General features: G+C 46.5%; 1 protein-coding gene across 1 annotated transcript; it reads left to right on the forward strand.

Annotated features, from left to right (window-relative positions):
* The first annotated feature begins 2,683 nt into the window (after positions 1-2,683).
* LOC116957002 (uncharacterized) lies at positions 2,684-22,557 on the forward strand. Its single transcript, XM_032978910.2, has 10 exons — positions 2,684-2,833; positions 5,753-5,887; positions 6,179-6,292; positions 10,101-10,214; positions 11,395-11,441; positions 13,252-13,305; positions 15,333-15,654; positions 17,323-17,844; positions 18,754-19,149; positions 19,648-22,557. Exons 1-10 carry the CDS (start codon positions 2,740-2,742, stop codon positions 20,193-20,195), a joined length of 2,346 nt encoding a protein of 781 aa, XP_032834801.2. The 5' UTR covers positions 2,684-2,739; the 3' UTR covers positions 20,196-22,557.

Consider the following 22,557-nt stretch of genomic DNA (forward strand, 5'->3'; position numbering starts at 1 on the left):
ACTGTGCCAACTAGCAGCATTTTACCCGCCCGGCGCTCCGCGTGTTGTAGTGAGCATCGCTCCTGTGCCCTCCGTTATAGCGCACGCTCAAACATATGCACACACACAGACATATTTACAGCCTTCAAAAGCAATGATTCCCCCATTTGAGGCTGAGTCGACCTAGGGGTCGACTCAGTGTTGGCCGTGTGTGGGAATCGAACTTTGGTCGCCAGATTGGTAACACGCGGCACACAAAGACGAAGATCCCCCGTGTAGGCTCTAGCAGGATGTCAAGTGCTGTTTGTAGAGAACAGCTCCTATGGAGACTTCCGTCACTGTGGCACACACAGAGGAGGCGTGGGTGGCCAGAAACACACCTGTCCGCCTTTGTCTCCCCCCAGTGGCGGTGCTTTACTAGACACCGCTGCACTGGGTAGCTCACTTGAGGCTGGGTCGGCCTTGGGGAACCCCTCAGCCCTAGGGTTGCAGATCCTCGTCATGTAACTCGATGGCAGGGGCGATGGCAGAACGAATAACGTGAAGCTGAGCGTGCGCAGTGTGGCTGGGAGTTCTGCGGTTTGTCCCCACCCAAAGCGGCCGCTGCTGGTGGACGAATTCACGGTGGGCGAGGACGCTGAGAATTGGAGGTGTCCCGGTGGTGGCTAGGGAGATGTTGACTACCTCGGTATGCAGGCGGTCGTGGGGTTTCCCCGACTCTGTCGCCTGCTGCTTATTTGGAGTCTGCGTCTCTCTCTCTCTCTCTCCCAATGGATTTTGTCTCCAGGTCCTCCGGTGTTTCCCTTCACGTTTAGAATCAACGGCACCGCGCATTTGGATTATTTGGCTGTTACTGTGAATTCCCACGTGGTGCTGATGATGATCATGACGACATCAGCCCACTTGGTTGAGCTGCTATCGTTGCGTGTGATGGGTCTCTATGTATCTCTGTGGGTCTATATGTATCTCTGTGGGTCTCTGTGTATCTCTGTGGGTCTCTATGTATCTACATGGGTCTCTAAGAATATCTATGGGTCTCTATGTATCTCTGTGGGTCTCTATTGGTCTCGCCATGGAGTCACCACTTTGTCATTTACCGTGGTTCATTTTTTTATCTTCGTTTTTTTATCTTTGGAATTTGAACTTGACGCAGTTTGTTTTGTTTAAATGGCGTATTTTGAGAACGTGTTGACGGACACGTGCCCAGAGTGATTTTTTTACGTTTCCTGTTGTCTGCAGATACTTCCCTCTGACAGTGCGACGATCAGCAACGTTCTACTAGCGGTAAGGAGCAAAACAAAAATGTGTGGCCACCAGGAATATTTCAGGGCTCATCAATTGCACCCCGGCATCTCGAAATCGCCCTCGATCGCTTTTCAAGCGGGACGATTCACGTGGACATTACATCCCGCTCAGCACTGACACCCATTCACATCCACCTCACTGTGTGCGGCGACTTTTGACGTGGGATGGGCAGGGTTGTAGCCAATACCATTACTCGCCATTAGCCACGAAGTGACGGTGACGTCACCACGGTGCTTGTGCCAGGCCAGGTGCACTTTGAGGTCCCGTGAAGTGTCGAAGACTCTCGCTGCTGGCAGGAGGTCAAAGGAGATACCCAGTAGGTGCCATGGGTTGTACTGACTGAGATGACCGATAGATGCACCACCAGCTGTACCGCCCCCACTGTGCCAACTAGCAGCATTTTACCCGCCCGGCGCTCCGCGTGTTGTAGTGAGCATCGCTCCTGTGCCCTCCGTTATAGCGCACGCTCAAACATATGCACACACACAGACATATTTACAGCCTTCAAAAGCAATGATTCCCCCATTTGAGGCTGAGTCGACCTAGGGGTCGACTCAGTGTTGGCCGTGTGCGGGAATCGAACTTTGGTCGCCAGATTGGTAACACGCGGCACACAAAGACGAAGATCCCCCGTGTAGGCTCTAGCAGGATGTCAAGTGCTGTTTGTAGAGAACAGCTCCTATGGAGACTTCCGTCACTGTGGCACACACAGAGGGGGCGTGGGTGGCCAGCACCACACCTGTCCGCCTTTGTCTCCCCCCAGTGGCGATGCTTTACTAGACACCGCTGCACTGGGTAGCTCACTTGAGGCTGGGTCGACCTTGCGGAACCCCTCAGCCCCCCGGGTTGCAGATCCTCGTCCTGTAACTCGATGGCAGGGGCGATGGCAGAACGAATAACGTGAAGTTGAGCGTGCGCAGTGTGGCTGGGAGGTCTGCGGTTTGTCCCCCACCCAAAGCGGCTGCTGCTGGTGGACGAATTCACGGTGGGCGAGGACGCTGAGCATTGGGGGTGTCCCTGTGGTGGCTAGGAGATGTTGACTACCTCACCGGGTATGCAGGAGGTCGTGGGTTCAATCCCGACCCTGACATCATGATAGCTAAGAGATGTTAATTACCTCGCCAGGTATGGAGGAGGTCGTGGGTTTGATCCCAGCCCCTGACGCCTGCTGCTGTATATTTGAAATCTGCGTCTCTCTCCCCGTGGTCGCGAGGATTTTTTTCAGGTGTCCTCCGTTTTTCTCTCCCACATTTAGAATCAACATCACCACGCGTTCAGAGTCTTTGTTCGCTGATATGAATTCCTAAGTGATGATGACATCAGCCACTTCGTAGAGCTGCTATCATCATTTGTGATGGTGAGGGTCACGTCTTAAAAAGAGCTTCACAGCTCAGTGGGGCCTCGTTACACCTGGTAACATAAACAACTTTGGTTGTTACATTGTCCTCGTCTTGAATGTTTTTTTCCACGCAGGTTTTCCAAGGCGAATGTAACGAAACAACGCACTACTTGTCAACACATGGCTTCTGTTGTGAGCTCTGCCAAGCAGGTAATGTGCATGGACTGAAAGGCCTGACTCAAATACCACCATCGAAAGGTTTTAATGTAGATACGTTGAACTTCTTGTAGCCAAACGTGGCTAATCGGAGGTGCAGTTTTGAGTCTTTGAGCAGTGTTGAATCTATATGGGTAGTGTTAGTTTATGGGCATTGTTGAATCTATATGGGTAGTGTTAGTCTATGGGTAGTGTTGAATCTCTATGGGCAGTGATAGTCTATAGGCAGTTACACTCTTTGGTTCTATTCGGTAAAGTCACGTAGGTAAAAAATAAAACAACAAAAATCACGACGTTTCGGCCTCACTTCTCTCACCCAGCTTAAAAGACGCTACGAATCTTAGCAGCGTTCATTGAAGCTCTGTCGCCCCGACAGTTCTGTTCCTTCACCTGAAGAAGGCTACTTGTGTTGTGGCCGAGACGTCGTGATTTTTGTTGTTTTATTTTTTACCTACGTGACTTTACCGAATAGAACCAACGAGTATGGATCCTTGCAGTCACGAAAGTTTCAAATCTAGAATCTATGGGCAGTGTTGAATCTCTATGGGCAGTGTTAGTCTATGGGCAGTGTTGAATCTATATGGGCAGTGTTAGTCCATGGGCAGTGTTGAATCTATATGGGCAGTGTTAGTCTATGGGCAGTGTTGAATCTATATGGGCAGTGTTAGTCTATGGGCAGTGTTGAATCTCTATGGATACTATTAGTCTATGGGCAGTGTTGAATCTATATGGGTAGGGTTAATCTATGGGCAGTGTTGAATCTATATGGGTAGTGTTAGTCTATGGGCAGTGTTGAATCTATATGGGCAGTGTTAGTCTATGGGCAGTGTTGAATCTCTATGTGTACTGTTAGTCTATGGGCAGTGTTGAATCTATATGGGTAGGGTTAATCTATGGGCAGTGTTGAATCTATATGGGTAGTGTTAGTCTATGGGCAGTGTTGAATCTATATGTGCAGTGTTAGTCTATGGGCAGTGTTGAATCTATATGGGTAGTGTAGTCTATGGGCAGTGTTGAATCTATATGGGCAGTGTAAGTCTATGGGCAGTGTTGAATCTATATGGGTAGTGTAGTCTATGGGTAGTGTTGAATCTATATGGGTAGTGTAGTCTATGGGTAGTGTTGAATCTATATGGGTAGTGTAGTCTATGGGTAGTGTTGAATCTATATGGGTAGTGTTAATCTATGGGTAGTGTTGAATCTATACGGGTAGTATTAGTCTTTGGGCAGTGTTGAATCTATATGGGCAGTGTTAGTCTATGGGTAGTGTTGAATCTATATGGGTAGTGTAGTATTTGGGCAGTGTTGAATCTATATGGGCAGTGTTAGTCTATGGGCATTGTTGAATCTATATGGGTGGTGTTGGTCTATGGGCAGTGTATGTTGAACTTTTTTCGCACCGTACTTTACTTGAATTGAGCACGGGATTGGGAAATATAAAAAAGTGTTGAAGGAAAAGACTCAAATGAGTGGATAAATACAATAGTTTGAGATGCGTAGTGGTGGTGGTTGGTAGCTGCTCATGAAGGATGCTGCTGCTGGGCAGTTGGAGGCAGTCACCCTGCAGCAACAACTACAATACACTATTATGCCCTACACTACTATACACTACACTACTATACACAGCACTACTATACACTACACCACTATACACTACAATACACTATATTACTATACACTATTCTACTATACACTACAATGCACTATACACTACACTACTTCTATACTACACTACTATACCACTATACATTATATTACTATACACTACACTATGCACGACTACAGACTACAGTTTAGATCCTCTGAGCTCCCTTTGTGGAAGTTTCGCTAACCCTACTCCCTTCAGCCAATCCGCGTCCTCCTCCTCCAATCCCCTTTGAGTCTCTCCTCCAATCCCCTCTGAATCTCTCCTCCAATCCCCTTTTGAATCTCACCTCCTGACCAATCGTCTTTGAGGCCTCCCTGGACCAATCAGAGGCCTTGGTGGACTTACTGACTGTCCGTTCAGGTAAGGGGTCTGGTGCTTCGTAATTGCAACTCCATGTATCCATTCTTCTTGGCACAACAAACTCAACAATTTATGTAATTGGAGGTGCAGGGGAAGGACAACAAACTACACAACAACGATCAGCAGCTCTAAAGAAATGGCTTTTGAAATTAATATTGTGGTGTATAGTAGTGTAGTGTGTAGTAGTGTAGTCAATAGCGTGTGGTGTATAGTCTGGAGTGTACTATATATTGTGTAGTGCACTCTATAGTACAGTGTATAGTAGTGTATAATAGTGTAGTGTATAGTAGTGTAGTGCATAGTATAGTAGTGTATAGTACTCTATCGTGTGGTGTCTAGTAGTGGAGTGTATAGGAGTGTAGTGTGTATAGTGCATTATGTAGTAGTACGTATTTGTGCACGTTGAACTTCTTTCACATCGTGCGTAGCCAACCATAGCTATTCAGAAGTGCTAGGAGAGGGGACGACAAACTGCAAACTAAATCTTGAATTAAAGCTGACGTGAGTGCAGGAATTTATATTCTTTGGGTATTTTGGTAAAGTCACGTAGATAGGTTGAAAGCTGACGATCGCTTGTGTTGTGTTCGAAACGTCGTAGTTTTTTGTGATTTTTTTTTAAACCTATCTACATGACTTTACCGAAAGAACCAAAGAATATAAACTACAAACTAAAACTGTAGTCTACACTGTAGTGTACAATGTACAGTAGTGAACGGGCAGTCCTCGGGTTACGAATCTAAATCGTTCCTGAGACCCGTTCCAAAGTGGAAATGTTCGCGAGTCTGGAACACAGCAAGGCGGGGAAGGGCAACAAACACCAAAACCTTTTGATTTGTATTCTCGTTCAGTCGGTGCGTCTGTTTCCCTCCCCCCACCCACCCACCACCCCTGCTGCGGCCTTGCAGGTAGCAGGAAGGTGATGGATTGCGATTCCAACCCAAGCGGCACGTTTTGCACGGTTTGCCGCGCGGGAGAAGGCTACACGGACGAACCGAACAGCTCCAACGAGTGCAAGAAGTGCACCGTTTGCAACGTGACTTGTAAGAGGGGAGGGTGGTTGTTTTGTGGATTCGGGGAATCAAGGAGTTTGCGTGATTCATGCACCGCTCGCGATACGAATTCAAATCTCGCCACTGTGGGCACCACGGTGGCTAGGGAGATGTTAACTACTTTGCCTGGTACGCGGGAGGTCGTGGGTTCGATCCCAACCCTGCCGCCTTCGTTCCGTACGGCCGCGCACGCGAGCGGTTGCGCTGCGTGCGATCACACTCGCCAATGTACTACCTACGTATGGCGGCGGTGGTGGTGATGGGGGTGGTGTTGTTCTGCAGCCGAAGACACTGAGAGGCCATGCACCACCAGGCAGGACACTCGCTGTCGCTGTAAAGACGGCTTCCAGAGGGCTGCCCCATCGGACCCCTGCACGGACGCGAAGGGAGCCCCAGGTTCGGACGACCGCTCGCCACACCCACGCGGCTCTAACGCGCTCACAATCGACGCTGAGGGGTCGGTGTAGTTTATAGAGGTGTAGTGTATAGTAGTGTATAGTGTAGTGTATAGTGTAGTGTACAGTAGTGTAGTATATAGTGTAGTCTATAGTAGTGTAGTGTTTAGTAGTGTATAGAGGTGTACTGTATAGTAGTGTAGCATATAGGGAGTGGATAGTAGTGTAGTGTATAGTGTAGTGTATAGTAGTGTAGTGTATAGTAGTGTAGTGTATAGTGTAGCATTGCAATGGTTTTTCGGTAGGTTCAAAACTAATAAAAAATAAACAAAAACTACGACGTTTCGATCGCAAAACAAGCGACCGTCATCAGGTGGAAAAAGGAGGGGCGCCACTAAAGGGAAGCTGTTTAAAAGGTTTAAAATGGGCGGGGCACAAGCGTCCTGGTATCAGCACAAAGTGGGCGGGGCACAAGCGTCCTGGTATCAGCACAAAGTGGGCGGGGCACACGCGCCCTGGTATCAGGACAAAGTGGGCGGGGCACAAGCGCCCTGGTATCAGCACAAAGTGGGCGGGGCACAAGCGCCCTGGTAGCAGGACAAAGTGGGCGGGGCACAAGCGCCCTGGTATCAGGACAAAGTGGGCGGGGCACAAGCGCCCTGGTATCAGCACAAAGTGGGCGGGGCACAAGTGCCCTGGTATCAGGACAAAGTGGGCGGGGCACAAGCGCCCTGGTATCAGGACAAAGTGGGCGGGGCACAAGCGTCCTGGGGTCAGCACAAAGTGGGCGGGGCACAAGCGCCCTGGTATCAGGACAAAGTGGGCGGGGCACAAGCGCCCTGGTATCAGGACAAAGTGGGTGGGGCACAAGCGCCCTGGTATCAGGACAAAGTGGGCGGGGCACAAGCGTCCTGGGGTCAGTACAAAGTGGGCGTGTCACAAGCGCCCTGGTATCAGGACAAGCGGAGATGTTGAAGTTAATGTGAAATCAAAGAAACAAGAAAAAGGGGAGACGCATGGAGAAAATAAACAACTTGTGGTACAATTTTGATTTAAAGCTTTTGTGACTGCAGGTATTCATATTCTTGGTTCTTTTGGCAAAGTCACCACGTAGAAGGGAAACAATAAAGATGGATTCTGGCTTATCAATCATTGGAAGGAGTTGATAAACCATTTCGTGTCTTAATTGATTGTTCACGCTTACGGTGGCTTTCCGACCGCATCCATTATTTTTCGTCTCCCCCCTCCTCTTTTCCGAACATAGATGGACTCGTCCATCTGAATGGCTGCCAAATCGCTCTCCGTGGTGCTAACGTTAAAAAAGCCAATTTTTTAAACATTTCTTGCTGTGGTTTTCACACCTGATGATGATTGCTTCTTGTGCTGCTGTCGAAACGTCGTGAGAATGTTATTGTTTCATATTTTTTTAAATTATTTTATTGTTTCCCTTCTACGTGGTGGTGACTTTACCCAAAGAACCAAGAATACAACTTGTGGTGCGCCCAACGCAGGGAAGACACGGCAGGAACTCGAATTGCTCGTCCCATCTTTAGTAAAATAAAACGAACATCGGAAGGTGACAAGATGTAAATATCACAGCCAGTTATGACTTAAACTGGTTGACGACGTCCTTCCAATGATTGCTGAGTGTGTACCCATCCTCTCGGTTGAAATTGTGTCTGTCTGTAAAATATGGATGGCTTCATTAACGAATCTTTGTAGATAGCCAGTGGGCTTGCAAAGTACCTCCGTCTTAGAGAAGTTAATTTCGTGTTAGCCAACCGCATGAAAACAATGATCCGCCATGGCTGAAGTGCTGGTCCTCCCGTGTTTCCAATCTGCCTTATGCTCACGAACACGGTCCGAGACATGTCGCTTAGCTTCCCACCTAATGATGATCACTTGTGTCGCGATCGAAACGTCGTAGTTTTTTTGTTATTTTTTGTTATTTTCTTTGAACCTATATACGTCACTTTACCGAAAGACCCAAAGAATAATAATTCCTGCAGTCACGAAAGCTTCAAGTCAAGGGTCTAACCTATTCTGCAAATTGTAGCGTTGATCCTCGGTTGTGTATGTTGTTTTTAGAGCAGGACACAACAGATAACCTTCATGTTGCAAGTGCTGAGTGTGAAGGCCAACCACCCATACCCCTACCCACAATTCGTTGCCATCTCTCGCGATGGACAAACAACAACAGCAGTCGCTCACCGCTAAGTGGCGGTGACGTCCGCACAGCACCTGTGCCAGGCTAGGTTCACTCTTGGGGCCACGTCAGGGGTTGAAGGCTCCTGTGACCTCGTTGCTACGCAAGAGAGGAACTGATGGCAATTGCACCGTGACAATTCACTCCACCAGTGGTGGTTTTTAGCCTGGGGTTGACCATAACTTTTTTTTAGGTGAAGTTACAATGTACTTTGTTTCGTGAAATCCTATGTATTTATTACACTACACTTTACACGATACAACTACACTACGATACAACTACTCTACAGTACAACTACACTACACTACTAGACAATACACTACGAGCCACTACACACCACACAACTAGACACAACAAATCACACTACTATACACTACACATACTACACTATACACACTACACTATACACTACTATAAACTACACTATACACACTACACTATACACTACTATACACTACACGCACTTCAGTATACACTACTATACACTATACTATACTATACACTGCACACACACTACACTATACACTACTATACACTACACTATACTCTACTATACACTACACTATACTACTATACACGACACACACTTCACTATACACTACTATACACTACACACTACTATACACTACACTATACACTACATTATACACTACACTATACACTGCACACACACTACACTATACACTACACTATACTCTACTATACACTACACTATACACTACACTATACACGACACACACTTCACTATACACTACTACACACTACACTATACACTACTATACACTACACTATACACTACATTATACACTACACTATACACTGCACACACACTACACTATACACTACTATACACTACACTATACTCTACTATACACTACACTATACACGACACACACTTCACTATACACTACTATACACTACACTATACACTACTATACACTACACTATACACAACATTATACACTACACTATACACTGCACACACACTACACTATACACTACTATACACTACACTATACTCTACTATACACTACACTATACACTACTCTACTATACACGACACACACTTCACTATACACTACTATACACTACACTATACACTACTATACACTACACTATACACTACATTATACACTACACTATACACTGCACACACACTACACTATACACTACACTATACTCTACTATACACTACACTATACACTACACTATACACGACACACACTTCACTATACACTACTATACACTACACTATACACTACTATACACTACACTATACACTACATTATACACTACACTATACACTACTATACACTACACTATACACTACTATACACTACACTATACTCTACTATACACTACACTATACACTACTCTACTATACACGACACACACTTCACTATACACTACTATACACTACACTATACACTACTATACACTACACTATACACTACTATACACTACACTATACTCTACTATACACTACACTATACACTACTCTACTATACACGACACACACTTCACTATACACTACTATACACTACACTATACTCTACTATACACTACACTATACACTACTCTACTATACGTGTACGATCCTCAGACGTTGCTGGAGCTCTCATCAGTGCTCTAATCGGTGTTGCCGTGATCACCATTCTACTTGTGGTGACCGTGGGCATCCTTCTCTACAGAATCCACCGCAAACGCTTCCCCTGGGGTAAGTCACGGTGGCTAGGAGGATGTTGACTCCCTCGCCTGGTACGCAGGAGGACGTTGGTTTGATGCCAGACCCTGACGATGCCTGCTGCTGTATATTTGGAGTTTGCATGTCTCTCATCATCATCGCTGTGTAGTGTCGTGTATATTAGTATAATGTATAGTAGTGTAGCATATAGTAGTGTATAGTGCAGTGTATAGTAGTGTAGTGTATAGTGTAGTGTATAATGTAGTGTAGTGTATTGTATAGTGTAGTGTATAGTGTAGTGTATAGTGTAGTGTATAGTAGTGTACAGTGTAGTGTATAGTGTAGTGTATATTAGTATAATGTATAGTAGTGTAGCATATAGTAGTGTATAGTGTAGTAGTGTATAAAGTAGTAGTGTATAGTGTAGTAGTGTATAGTGTAGTAGTGTGTAGTGTAGTAGTGCGTAGTGTAGAGTGTAGTGTATAGTGTAGTGTATAATGTAGCGTATAGTGTAGTGTATAGTGTAGTATACTACTTCAGCCCACCAGTGTGTTGGAGAGTAAATCCACAACATTTACAATTTAAGTACCGTCACGTTTTGCTGGTAATTATTTGAATCAGCATCGTCGGCCGATGTTCCAGACTAGTGAACATCCTTGAGTGGGTGTGATTTTACATTTCAAATTAGCCCTTTAAGCCAGCGGTCCCCAAACTTTTTTGTTTCCAGGGACCGGTTTCGTGGAAGACAATTTTTTCACGGACCGGGGGGGGGGGGGGGTGGGGGGGGTTCATCATTTGGTCTTTCCCCCTTTTTACAGAAGCTCCCCAGCGGCGTTTATTGTTTACTCATTGTGGCTACTAGGGGTTAGAGCTCGTGGGGCTCACCAACACCACGTGACTGAGACAAGCGCTCAGTGCGGGGAAGAGGCGCGGACGGAAGTGGTCCATAATAAGATAATGGGGGCGGGCCACGCGTGGACTCGCTGCTCTCACCTCCTGCTGTGCGGCCCGGTTCCTAACAGGCCACGGACCGCTATCGGTTCGTGACTCGGGGGTTGGGGACCCCTTGCTTTAAGCCATATGAAGAAGAGAATAATATTATAATCATCGTCACCATCAACATAAGCCCATCAGGACAGGTCTATATGATGTAATGTATAATTCTCAAGCATATATAGCGATGCTTTATAATGTATCTTTTTCTCTTACATAGAAAGCTCTACAAGTGAGACCACACTTTTGAATTCAGATGAAGAGCGCGTAAGTCATTCCACCTCGCTATGTCTATGTGACCTAACCGAAAAAGACTCCTGTTATTGATGCCACTGCTGAATGAGAAGCTCAGCAGACCACGTTATTATAATCTGCAGCAACCGGTCCGTGTTGACTCTCCAACGAGGTCCCTCAGATCTTCGGATTTCCTTCTCTCTAAGGACTCCGAGATCAAGGCTCTGATCCTGGGGTGATCGGCCTAGTGAGTGGGTATGTGTGTGGTTGAGTGCGTGGGTGGGTGAGTGAGTGGGTGGGTGGGTGAGTGGCTGAGTGGGTGAGTGGCTGATTGGGTGGATAAGTGAGTGGGTGTGTGGGTGAGTGAGTGAGTGGTTGAGTGAGTGGTTGAGTGAGTGGTTTAGTGAGTGGGTGAGTGGGAGGTTGAGTGAGTGGGTGAGAGGTTGAGTGAGTGACTGTGTGAGTGAGTGGTTGAGTGGGTGAGAGAGTGAGTGGGTGAGTTAGTGGGTGTGCAGTTGAGTGAGTGGTTGAGTGGTTGAGTGAGTGGGTGAGTGAGTGGGTGAGTGAGTGGGTGAGTGAGTGGGTGAGTGAGTGGGTGACTGAGTGGATGATTGGGTGAATCAGGATTTACCCACCTAGTTCTGGCCATCTTCCCTGCGCGTTCTGTATATTTCCTGTTTTCCATACACGGTGGTGCATTGGGATCTACGGAGTAAATGCGCCACTTCATGTGTCGTGTTAATACTCACGTGATCCGGGGGGTCAAAACACCCACGGGATCCCAGGTTCCTATTAAAGATGACGTCACGGACGAAGGGAAAGAGAGGGCGGGGCGTGAGAGAGAGGGAACGCCCACGAGGGGAGCGGTGACGTCACCGGATGAGGCGGGGCGATCGGGGGGCGGCTTCCTGGCGGGATTTGGAGTGGAGTGGTCCACACGTGGTGTGAGCTCGTGCGGAAAACAAAGAGGAGCTGTGCCGTCTCAACCTTCGTCTGGTGGACTCATTACACGTGGAATGTATTATCATTGTCTTCATTTAAAAGGCAATTGGCCTTCGTTGTTCATACCCTGAATATCCTTTTAAAAAAAGGTTGAGCCAAAACGTACGGCTGTATGTTCGTCTATGATCAAAGCACTCGGAATATCTTCACGCGAGCATCTTTCCCGTCACGGTGTGTTCAGTGATGGCGGAGCTATGCCACGCAAGTGGCAGCTGATCACTTTGTGTGTTTAACCGGTGGTTCTCGAATCTGATAATTAAAAAAAAACAGCCTGCCATGTGATAGCTACAACGCACAGCAGCAATGTAAGATCAACGTTTACCAAAACGTTTGGAACAATAACCGAATCCTTCAAAACAATGTACATATGTCACGCGCAATGACCAAAAATCGTGGAGGGGCTGGGTAGGAGTTGAGACGAGGCAGGGTCGCCATGGAGACAGTTCCGGTAGGGGCGTGGTGGCAGGCTGGAAGTGTGGGGTGGGCGTGGACGAGGCAGGCGAGCGAGGAGGCCAAGGAGGGTTACAAGGCTCCAGAATGGAGGAGGAGGAGGACAGCGAGATAGAGAGACGTGGCTGTATCTTTTCTTACGTTATTGATGAAAGTTGATGTGTTGATACGGGTGGCCGGGGCAGCAATTGAGTATTCGAATCGAGTGAGAAGTCGGGTGACCGGCTGTGATCTGAATCAATGTTCACGTGACATTGCCGACGAGCAAGACAAGGTTACTGCCACATGTGGAATGCATGTTCATTATGAAGCGCCTTGATTGCAGTAGAAAAGTTTCTATTTTTTGGTTGTCAACTTTAACTTTCCCCCCCCCCTCTTCATATGCTTCCAGCTGTTGGGAGATGATTCACAGTGCACTAGTGTCTCCAGTCATGATGCAATGAAGGTAAGTCATTCCACGTTACTATCCTCCTCTCTTGTTGTTGTTGTGTTTTTCGTTATGGTGGTAAGCGCCGACACAACGGGTCCATGATTTTCTGGAGGAAGGTGGTGGGGGAGGGTTCAGAAAGATGGTGGGGGAGGGGAGGAGGGGGACTTTAGGTGCTTGAAGTGTTGTGAAGGTGTGGGAAAGGAATTCTCGGTGTCCACCCTTGAAGGTGTTTTCTGATGGTGGTGTAGAGTTGTAGCTTTTATATAAATACGAGCGGGAAGTACCCGGCATTGCCGGGGGTCTTAAAAATATTTCAAAACTACTCTGAAAAATCTAACAGCAGTGCATATTGACTGTGGTGGTACCTGCTATGATTACAGCAGTGCATACTGACTGTGGTGGTACCTGCTATGATTACAGCAGTGCATACTGACTGTGGTGGTACCTGCTATGATTACAGCAGTGCATACTGACTGTGGTGGTACCTGCTATGATTACAGCAGTGCATACTGACTGTGGTGGTACCTGCTATGATTACAGCAGTGCATACTGACTGTGGTGGTACCTGCTATGATTACAGAAGTGCATACTGACTGCGGTGGTACCTGCTATGATTACAGCAGTGCATACTGACTGTGGTGGTACCTGCTATGATTACAGCAGTGCATACTGACTGTGGTGGTACCTGCTATGATTACAGAAGTGCATACTGACTGCGGTGGTACCTGCTATGATTACAGCAGTGCATACTGACTGTGGTGGTACCTGCTATGATTACAGCAGTGCATACTGACTGTGGTGGTACCTGCTATGATTACAGCAGTGCATACTGACTGTGGTGGTACCTGCTATGATTACAGCAGTGCATACTGACTGCGGTGATACCTGCTATGATTACAGCAGTGCATACTGACTGTGGTGGTACCTGCTATGATTACAGCAGTGCATACTGACTGTGGTGGTACCTGCTATGATTACAGCAGTGCATACTGACTGCGGTGATACCTGCTATCACTACAGCAGTGCATGCTGACTGTGGTGGTACCTGCTATCACTACAGCAGTGCATACCGACTGTGGTGGTACCTGCTATGACTACAGCAGTGTATACTGACTCTATAGCAGTGTTTATTTATCGACTGGATAGCACAAAGTACTCACCTGACAGAGTGGCGTGGCCTAGTCCCATGAAGAGCCTCCGGCCTCGCCTAGATTGTCCAGCCGGCCGAGGTGGCACCTTGGCAGGCTGGGCTGCTACACTTGACTCCCCCCCCCCCCCCTCAGGCACGATGTTCCCGACCGCTCTGCAGTAATATCTACGGCCTATAGTGGTAGCATCTAGCAACTGTATAGTAGTAATAACTGCACGCATCAGGGTGGGGGGGGGGACATGAGACAGTGAAGAATTTACCTGAGCATTTAGTGTATTTTTATAGGATTTTTAACACGAAAGAAAATGTCCCCCTCACTCCCACCGAAGTCGTGCGACTTGGCGTGGGCCGTCCCCCCACCAAATGCGCGTGAGTTGGTATGGTCGTGCACGCGACATAAATTAATAAATGAAAGGGAATCGCACAAAAATCGCACTAAATCGCTAATTAAACAAATTTAAAGTTGACGGATGTGAAAAAGGAATAGAGCTTTCTCACCGCGGGGCTTACAGCGTAGTACCTAGCTATTTTATTTTCTACGTAATCCCCACCGTTGGAGAGCCAAGCGCGTGACCACACACAAACCCCCCCCACAAACCCACACGCAACTTTTGACTTTTACATATATGTAGATATATGGGGGGGGGGGGGGGGCACGGGGAGGAAGTAACTAGCATTCTATGGGGAGATCAATTGTGGAGAGAGTGGAGAGGTTTTCCTTCCCTGGGCATTCCAATGCTGTACAGGAGGAATGCCCATCTGGTAAATGTAAAATGGGATGTTGATCGATGCTCGGGTGCGATCGAGGGATGGCTCCCTATTGGTCAGCCGTGTTGTGCGTGATGATGATCTGGCGATTGTTGCTCACTCACTTGCCGTGCCTTTACTCTAGCAAAGCGCAGAGGATTTCATCGGTCAAATGATCACGGAAGATCAAGAGGGCAACTGGAAGGACATCAAGAGGGAGTTGCCAGAGTTGCGAGAGTGGATCGGCAAAACTCCCTCCCTTTTCCTCCACGAGCTGAAGAGGAGGAATGTGGTTACAGAAGAGGAGTACTGGAAGGCGTTTACAATTCCCGCCGCCGCCATGCGTGTGGACTCAATCCTGTTGCCCGTCATGATACGAGGGGAAGGCAAATGCCGAGAGCTGCTGGAGACACTCGAACAACAGCGGAGCAGGGAACGGCATTTCCTGGACATGCTGAAGACGAGCCGTGCGTACACTTTACACTCTCGTCAGCATTGCAATCCATTAAACGTAGACTTTTTTATTGTTTCAGACCGGGGCACTTTACATTAATAATTGTATTTAATATCGCGATATTCATGCTAATTATATCCCACAGCACTGTACAAATCCTATTATCTTCTTTGGTTCTTTCGGTAAAGTCACGTAGAATGAGAATAAAATAATAAATTGATAAAATAAAATAACACAATAATATTCTCACGACGTTTTGGTCTGGAGGACAGCGCTGTCCTACCAGACAGTCTCGTCCCTTCACCTGATGAAGGCCGCTTGTGTTGTGGCCGAAACGTCGTGAGAATATTATTGTGTTATTTTATTTTATCAATTTATTATTTTATTCTCATTCTATGTGACTTTACCGAAAGAACCAAAGAAGATTAATCATTGTAGTCACGAAAGCTTTAAATCGAAATCCTATTATATATAGCAATTACCGAGCATATGAACATCCACAGAAAGTTAAATAATAATCAAATACATAAATGTCACCAAAACTAAAGAGACACAAACAACAACGACGAAAAAGGTGATCACAACAGAGAAATGGGTTCACTAAGTCTCAGCATCGCAGGTCCTCAGTCCCAGCGTCTCAAGTGGGAAATCCTTCACAGGTGGGGCAGTGGTGGAGTGGCCAAAAAAAGTTGCGACTAATTTAGGCCGATCTCAGTGGACAGTGGATACATGTCATACTCATCCCCTTTAAATCATCATCAGCCAAGGTCAATCCACTGTTGGATGAAGGTCTCCCCAAGCCTCCAATACCCCCCACGACCCTGCTATGCAACAATCCACTTAGCACTCGCTCGCGAGCTGATATAATCACCGGCAGTAGCTCCATGCGTATATTAACATACATCAGCAGTTCGGTGTAGCTTTGGGCAATGCAATAGTTTGAATGCATTTCTTAAAAAGTTGGCTTAGTATTCCTCAATTGTCTGCTTGCATTCCGGGGAGCCTCGATAATCAATGTTCAAGCAACACAGCACAGCACCACGTGCTCCAATACTGCCGTGGTGTAAAGGTTTGGTACACGACGAGGCAATATCCCTGGCTACAGCACAATGAGTGGTCACCGGTAGTGGAGTAAACTAAACTAAAACTATTTTTTTTAAACGAAACTATTTAATTTTACCAGGTAAGGCCCCTCTGCCCTGCTATGTAACCACTCTTTTTCAGAAGCGAGCTGGCCATCGCAAATGATAGATCAACCAGGTAGCTGATATCATCATCATCATGTTGACATTTAAAGCAGCCTAATACTCTAAACGTGTAATATTGATTCTGAATGTGGAGAAAAATCCACGGGGAGAGAGACACACACAGACTCTACATATAAAATAGGAGTCAGGGTTGAGATTGAACGCATGACCTCATGCATACCAGGCGAGGTAGTTAATATCTCCTAGCCACTGCGGCAAATGTAACCAGCTTGGAAGGGAGGGTCAAAATACCCTCGAGGTGGGGCTCTGAAGCTGCTTCTTGTCGAGATCATTCCACCAGCGGTGGCATGGGGAAGAATTGTTCAGGTGCAGCTTTGCCTCTCATGGCGACAACTTAATCATGGCTGACGATAACGAGCAAAAAACTGAGTTGTGATTGTAAAGATTTACACGATGATTTGCTTATCTTGTAGATGTGTGCTCGCCCACTCTGAACCCCAACTCGGCACATCAACAGCTTCAAATTTCTGCTGATCTCAGCACAGTGACGTGGAACCAGGAAGAGCAGCCTTACTCTGATCATGCAGAGAGGTTTGACTGGTGGCCAATAGTCCTCTGCTTCGAGACCTTCTCGTCGGGTGACCACTACTGGGAAGTGGACGTGAGAGCCTCTAGAAACTGTTCTATAGGCGTCGCACGTGAGTCGATTCCTCGGAATCGTCACGAAAAGTCTGGCAGGCTGGGCTGGAATGAGCAGTCTTGGGCGTTCATTCAATGGAATTCAAATTACTCTGCAAGACATGGCGACCAATCTATACCTTATCCAGAGATTAAACATTTACAGAGAGTCGGCGTTCACTTGGACTTTAACGCAGGAAAACTTTCGTTTTACAACGCCAACACCATGGAGCTGTTGCACTCATTCAACGACATTCCAAGTGGGCCGCTCTGTCCGGCTATGCAGGTGAAGTCGGGCTCAGTCACGATTTATGAAGGTGAGTACAAGGGCGTGTCACGCATAGGGAATCCTTGACACTGACTTGGAGTGTATTCATACCCAGGATAACACGGTTCAGAATCGTCGCCACCGAGTGTGCATGCAGGCGATGTAGCCACAGCAGTAGAGCACGTGAACATCCCCTTTGTCAATCCACTGCTGGGTGAGTGACCACCCACTTCCTATGGGTCAGTCGTGGAGGTTATTTGGCCCAACTTCACCTGCTATGTCTGTGTGTGGCAGGAGTAGTGAAGGCGAGTGAGTCTAGACGCAAGGTAATAGCAGTAGTGCGTGAAGCTGGGAGCGAGGGTATCTCCGAGCTCTGTGTTTCTGCAGAACGCACACACAGTGGTGGTTCCTGAAACACTGCGGCAGTGTCCGTAACACTGCGAAGAAGGCAGATTGTCTCATTCTGAAACAAACAAACAACTACAACAACAACATCCAATTGTCTGAAATTTCGTATCCAGGCTTTATTTTCGGATTTTCTTCTTTTTCAAATTAAGTCTAAAAATCGTGAGCACAGATGCCGAATTATGAAAACTGAAATGAAGCAAAAGTCCAAAAAGTACATAATGGAATAGAGAAGGTGGTTGTTCTATATTATACTGGGAGATATATAGAGAATGTATAAAGCAAAGAGTGGTTGTGGACACATTGATAAAAGCAGTGATGGCTCTTGGTGACAGAGACGGAGATTGAGTGATATCAGTTAATGTGCAGAAATATATTGTTAGAGTGAAATTGATTGTCAGCGCAAGATCCTAATAAATGGTCGTGGCCTGGGGTGACCTCCCAGCGATGACTTACAAATAACGTATGATGATAAGAAAAATCGTGACGAAGGCATTCATTGCAATTTTAGAACTCAAATTTGTTTTGTTAATTCTTACAAATATTTTAACAGCTCAAACATTCAAGAACCTGACTGTGGATGAGAGCAGAGAAGACATTCAGATTTGTGATCACTTTGCAAACAGTGGAGTTCATCGCACAAACAACACCGATGAAGAGAAGGGTGAGAGGAAAGATGCATTGCTCAGAACGAGGATGGAGGAACCTTCGGTGGCACGAGAGTTGATCGGTAGGAGCCCTGCAATGCTACATCACGAGTTGCTCGTCCAGGGTCTCATCACGCAATCCGAGCTCTCAGAAGTCTATTCGTTACCCCGTGCGTCAGCACGAGCTGACTTCATCATACGACGTCTCGATCGCAAGCAGGAAGAGAGCCCGCAACTCAAAGGGATTCTGCATCAACATCGTAAAAAGCAAGAAGCATTCCTGAAAATGCGGAGAGAGTCGAGTATGTGATATGCTGTACACGCCACACAACGTGCATTGCTGAGTGTATGAATGCATCATCTTTGTCACTCAACTCTAATGCTGATGGACGATAAAGATATCCGTATGAGATGTGAACCCGTAATGCAGTGCAATAAGTCATCGTTTAGCGTGGTAGATGCGTTGATAAAAAGCGCCGCATTAAGCGAAAATGCGTTCATGCATTGTGGCAGTAAACATGGAAAAAACCCACGAGTATAAGAAACCTTATCCTGGATGAGGAATCCGATGAGCTGTGAAGCGCTTTTTGACAGGTCTAGTAGGGACACGGGAGCAGCGAGTTGCATCAACACCAAACAATAAGTATGAAGCAGGTAACACGTATTCCCCGTATAGATGGATTCCAGATGAAGATGAATCCACTTATACTTTTTACTGATATATTGCCAATTGAAAAGCATATTTTTCAAAAGTAAACAATGTTCGCTTAACACAATATTTGCATTATTATTGTTTACAGGCACTTGCTCGCCGACTCTGAACCCAAACACGGCACATTGGAACCTCCAGATTTCTGCCGACTTGAAAACCGTCAGGACCTCCACACACACCCAACATTACCCTGACAACTCAGACAGATTCGACCACTACCAAGTGGTCATTTGCTCTGAGAAATTCTCATCGGGTCGCCACTACTGGGAGGTGGACGTGAGAGGTTGTGAGAAATTCATCATTGGTGTCACGTATGACGCGATACCACGGAAAGGTGATGCCAAAGCCTGTAAAATTGGGTGCAATGAAGTTTCGTGGAGCCTAAGGAAATGGGGCAACGCCTACAAGGCGGTACATAACGAGACGGAAATAAAACTGCCGGTGCGAGATGCTCCCAAAAGAGTCGGGGTTCACCTGGACTGGGAGGCGGGCGTCTTGTCATTCTACAGCGCCGACTCCATGTCGCTGCTGCATCGATTTCACGGAAAATTTGATCGAGAGCTGTACCCTGCAATGGCCGTGCTGGGTGAAAGTCTCTCAATATGGCCGTTGCCGTACTCAGACTCTCGTCATTAGAGATGAGAGGCTCCTATCAGATTGGTCGCCCATGCGACCTCTGTATGTACAGTGAGGGAAAAAAAGTATTTGATCCCCTTCTGATTTTGGAAGTTTGCCCACTGACAAAGAAATGATCAGTCTATAATTTTAATGGTAGGTTTATTTGAACAGTGAGAGACAGAATAACAACAAAATCCAGAAAAACGCATGTCAAAAATGTTATAAATTTATTTGCATTTTAATGAGGGAAATAAGTATTTGACCCCTCTGCAAAACATGACTTAGTACTTGGTGGCAAAACCCTTGTTGGCAATCACAGAGGTCAGACGTTTCTTGTAGTTGGCCACCAGGTTTGCACACATCTCAGGAGGGATTTTGTCCCACTCCTCTTTGCAGATCTTCTCCAAGTCATTAAGGTTTCGAGGCTGACGTTTTGCAACTCGAACCTTCAGCTCCCTCCACAGATTTTCTATGGGATTAATGTCTGGAGACTGGCTAGGCCATTCCAGGGCCTTAATGTGCTTCTTCTTGAGCCACTCCTTTGTTGCCTTGGCCGTGTGTTTTGGGTCATTGTCATGCTGGAATACCCATCCACGACCCATTTTCAATGCCCTGGCTGAGGGAAGGAGGTTCTCACCCAAGATTTGACGGTACATGGCCCCGTCCATCGTCCCTTTGATGCAGTGAAGTTGTCCTGTCCCCTTAGCAGAAAAACACCCCCAAAGCACAATGTTTCCACCTCCATGTTTGACGGTGGGGATGGTGTTCTTGGGGACATAGGCAGCATTCCTCCTCCTCCTCCAAACACGGCGAGTTGAGTAGATGCCAAAAAGCTCCATTTTGGTCTCATCTGACCACAACACTTTCACCCAGTTGTCCTCTGAATCATTGAGATGTTCTTTGGTAAACTTCAGACGGGCATGTATATGTGCTTTCTTGAGCAGGGAGACCTTGCGGGCGCTGCAGGATTTCAATCATTCACGGCGTAGTGTGTTACCAATTGTTTTCTTGGTGACTATGGTCCCAGCTGCCTTAAAATCATTGACAAGATCCTCCTGTGTCGTTCTGGGCTGATTCCTCATCGTTCTCATGATCATTGCAACTCCACGAGGTGAGATCTTGCATGAAGCCCCAGGCCGAGGGAGATTGACAGTTCTTTTGTGTTTCTTCCATTTGCGAATAATCGCACCAACTGTTGTCACCTTCTCACCAAGCTGCTTGGCAATGGTCTTGTAGCCCATTCCAGCCTTGTGTAGGTCTACAATCTTGTCCCTGATATCCTTGGAGAGCTCTTTGGTCTTGGCCATGGTGGAGAGTTTGGAATCTGATTGATTGATTGCTTCTGTGGACAGGTGTCTTTTATACAGGTAACAAGCTGAGATTAGGAGCACTCCCTTTAAGAGTGTGCTCCTAATCTCAGCTCGTTACCTGTATAAAAGACACCTGGGAGCCAGAAATCTTTCTGATTGAGAGGAGGTCAAATACTTATTTCCCTCATTAAAATGCAAATCAATTTATAACATTTTTGACATGCGTTTTTCTGGATTTTGTTGTCGTCATTCTGTCTCTCACTGTTCAAATAAACCTACCATTAAAATTATGGACTGATCATTTCTTTGTCAGTGGGCAAACGTACAAAATCAGCAGGAGATCAAATACTTTTTTTCCGTCACTGTATGTAGAGTAGCTCCCTGGCCAACCGCGTGGGTTCAGGTTCCTTAAAAACCCTCGGGGTTGGTAAAGTTACAGGGGGCCTGTGGGTTATAGGGGGTTAGGGTAAGCACAGCCGAGGTCAGACTCGCCACAGCTGAACTAAGTTGTCTGTTTAGTTACTAAACCATGCTACTGTGTATGGTACATTACACAGTAACATGATACAACGTAAATAAACATGACATTAACTTTACATACCTTTAATATTAACGATGATTATAATTAAAAGTATTAACTACAATGACGATGACAATGAGATGATGGGGGAGGAGGGCTGGTTAGAAGGAGGAGGGGTTCAGCCCAGCCACGCCCCCTTCCTCCGGGCCACAGACAACTCACTCTCACCACTCGCTGCATGCTTGGGTCCATGACTAAGGGCAACGTTAATATGCACCATGGAGTACTGTACAACAAAACAGACGGCCAGCTGATCAGCGCCACGGCCCCGCTGAGTTTGTATTACATTGCGCGGTTCGCAGAGCATACAAACAACGGTATTGATGTCAGGTTTTTACGTATTTTACACGCTTTCTGTTGTATCCTCAAATCTTGTAACTCAATTTTTACCCACTTCCTAATGTGGTATCGACTACAAACTTGGAATACTTACGTCATACTGATGACAATACTGTATTATATCATTACAAATAAATATTTTGGAACATTC

Source organism: Petromyzon marinus, chromosome 68, assembly GCF_048934315.1.
Source record: "Petromyzon marinus isolate PM22_M1 ecotype Great Lakes invasive population chromosome 68, UKy_Petmar_22M1.pri1.0, whole genome shotgun sequence".
In the NCBI taxonomy this organism is placed as follows: domain Eukaryota; kingdom Metazoa; phylum Chordata; class Hyperoartia; order Petromyzontiformes; family Petromyzontidae; genus Petromyzon; species Petromyzon marinus.

Coding starts and splice junctions, on each gene's coding strand:
- LOC116957002 (XM_032978910.2), top strand. CDS start 2,740: ATGTTTTTTTCCACGCAGGTTTTCCAAGGCGAATGTAACGAAACAACG. Junction 11,442..13,251: donor TGAATTCAGATGAAGAGCGC/GTAAGTCATTCC, acceptor ATATGCTTCCAG/CTGTTGGGAGATGATTCACA. Junction 15,655..17,322: donor GGACATGCTGAAGACGAGCC/GTGCGTACACTT, acceptor CTTATCTTGTAG/ATGTGTGCTCGCCCACTCTG.